At 39.1% G+C, this 2,787-nt stretch overlaps 1 protein-coding gene across 5 annotated transcripts in view; it reads right to left on the bottom strand.

The window, feature by feature from the left end:
• Positions 1-205: 205 nt before the first annotated feature.
• Positions 206-2,787, bottom strand: part of ehf (ets homologous factor) — a 48,657-nt gene continuing 46,075 nt past the window's right edge. For 4 of the 5 annotated variants that reach the window (XM_043706273.1, XM_043706275.1, XM_043706276.1 and 1 more), the window contains one exon: positions 206-1,289. In XM_043706273.1, the coding sequence (XP_043562208.1) occupies positions 1,187-1,289 (103 nt within the window). In that variant the 3' untranslated portion in view covers positions 206-1,186. Of the gene's footprint in view, positions 1,290-2,174; positions 2,280-2,787 lie in introns of all 5 variants that reach the window. The other variant, XM_043706274.1, reaches the window with a different exon arrangement.

Genomic DNA, 2,787 nt, shown 5'->3' with positions numbered 1-2,787 from the left:
GGAAGAGGCAATGAAAATGGTTACGAGGTATTTGGAATATTGGGAGATCATGTGAAGATATAAATATATAAAACTTAGGCAGGAAAATTCATGATAGTTCACCGAATCCACCCTGTGGTCTTTAGCAGGAAATTGAAAGAGCCTTTACCCTCAATCCATCATTCTTACTCAACATACATTTCAACAAAGAGAGTCCAAATCAACGTGGAATACAATACAATTTAAATGATTTTACAAATTCGACAGATAATTTTCAAATCAATTTCATTGCAGTAATTTCATATATGTATAAGGAATCTTCATGGTTAAAACAGTGTTAAACATTTTCCACCAGATACAAGAATCACAATCTTTCCCAATAATGACCCTCCATTGTTGTTATTCCCAATAAATAAAAATTTGACCATTAGATTTTCATTTGAAAATTACCAGGATAATTCCTCTGTTCCCAATGCAACCTATAAAAGATAGAAGTGAAGGAAGTAGCCCTGATGTTAGCGGTTGGGATTCAGCATAGAATCACCTGCAGGCATGTGAGTTGGGAATTCTCCAAGAGCAAACATCGCACTGTGTCCTTAGCCTGAGATGACATTGTGGGAGGTGGGTAAAAAGGAGGAGGCTCCAACTCTCAGCTCTTTGGCATTGCAATGTCCTTTATCCCACCATTAAATTTCAGCTGAATTGGCCTGGAGCTCTGAAAACCCCTCTCCATCTCTTTATCCATTTATTTTTCTTTAAGATACTCCATGGAATCTATTTATTCGAGCAAGATCACCTAATATGTCCTTTTGAAGTTTGGGTTCACATATGTATTTGAGTATATTCCTGGGAAGTGCTTTCGGGTATTTTGCCATGTTACATGTGGTGGATAAATAAATATAATCTTATTATTACAAGCTGTTATTTCACAGAAAACAAAAATATGCGACTTTTTTTTTGGCCTGACGTTCAAACTGTTGCGCCAATCTTTTGGGAAAATAATTCACGCAGTCCTTTTTCCCACATGGCTCGCAATCACCTGCTCTGTTCAAAAAACATTTGAGACAACTGTGTCAGAACATTGCTTTTTAGCAGGGATTTTGAGGCTTTTGGAAAATTGTGAGCAACAAGATGGTGGTTGGTAGCTCATGGAGAGAGTTTGTCACGATATTTTGTCACTGATTTTTCCTTGACAATCTTCAATGGTTCATTGTTGGTCATAGTGCCTCCAACCATGAGCATTCTTTCCAAATTTATAGACCAACCTACGGCCATCCACTCGCTCCAGGATTTCCCGTTTGTAATAATATCTGTCCCGTACAAAAAAAAGTCATCAATCAGTGCAATTATCCTCATGTTATAATCACAGAATTTGCAGTGTGATCCAAATTGAAACCCTTCTTAAACCTGCATTTACTCCCTCCTGGTCATTTATTTTATTGGGCTCCAGTGAACCAGAGGGAACTGGGCAGCTGAAAATGTAACCAAGGACAGAATTAAGTTCCCTTGTACATATATACAAACCCATGAGAATTGCACAGTTGGGGTGAGGGGTTGATAAAAATAGAAAATGCAGGAGAAACCCAACAAGTCTGGTAGCATCTGTGGAGAGTGAAACAGAGCTAATGCTTTAGAGTTTTATAGAGTCTTCCAGGATGGAAACAGACCCTTCAGTCCAATCAGTCCATGCTGACCTTAATCCCAAACTAATCTAGTCCCACCTACCTGCACTTGGCCCATATCCCTCCTTCTTTTTCATGTACTTATCCAAATGCCTTTAAAACATCATAACCATACCTACATCCAACACTTCCTCTGGAAGTTCATTCCTCACACGAACCATTCTGTGTAAAAAAAAATTGCCCCTTATGTCTTTTTAAAATCTTTCTCCTCTCATCTTAAAAACATGGCCCCTAGCCTTGAAATCTCCCATCTTGTAGGGAAAAGACATCTGCCATTCACCTTATCTATGCCCCTCATTACCTTATAAACCTCTATAAGGCCACCTCTCAACCTCTTACACCTCAGTGAAAAAAAGTCCTAGCCTATCCAGCCTCTCCTTATAACTCAAACCCTCTATTCCCAGTAACATTCTGGTAAATCTTTTCCGAACTCTCTCCAGCTTGATAATATCCTTCCTATAACAGGGAAATCAGAACTGGGCACTGGACACTGTACACCGCAAGACAACATACCAACATGCTGTACAACTTCAACGTGACATTCCAAGCAGGTGGTAGCACTTTCTTGTGTTTAACCTTTTAAGGACGAGTTGATTGGAGTACAGGACAGGCATGTTTCTGTGAAAATGAAGGATAGATGTGGCAGGATTCGGGAACCTTGGATGACTGGGGAAATTATCAGCTTAGTCAAAAAAAAAGTAAGCACCCTTAAAATCTAGGGAACTGAAACCAGGGAAAGCATTGAAGAATATTGAGAAAGTAGGAATGAGTTTAAAAGGGGAGTTGTGAGGACTAAAAGAGGGTATAAAATGTCCTTGGCCAAAAGGATTAAGGAGAATCGCAAGGCATTTTATATATATATTAGGAGCAAGAGGGTAGCTGTGGAAAGAATAGGTCCACTCAAGGATAAAAGAGAGAGGTTATGTGTGGTGGTAGAGGTAATGGGTGAGATTCTTAATGAGTACTAAACATCAGTATTCACCAAACAGAGGATGTGAGGGATGTTGAGGTTAAAGAAAGTTTGTGAATATTCTTGGGCAGATGAACATAGTGAAGGAGGAAGTCTTGGGTGTCTTGAAATACATTAAAATAGACATGGGCCACATGGGTTTTATCCGAAGATACT

This window comes from Chiloscyllium plagiosum, chromosome 16 (genome assembly GCF_004010195.1).
Source record: "Chiloscyllium plagiosum isolate BGI_BamShark_2017 chromosome 16, ASM401019v2, whole genome shotgun sequence".
NCBI classification, from domain to species: domain Eukaryota; kingdom Metazoa; phylum Chordata; class Chondrichthyes; order Orectolobiformes; family Hemiscylliidae; genus Chiloscyllium; species Chiloscyllium plagiosum.
Note: the sequence above shows the minus strand (reverse complement) of the source record. Positions and strands in the feature narration are given on the sequence as shown.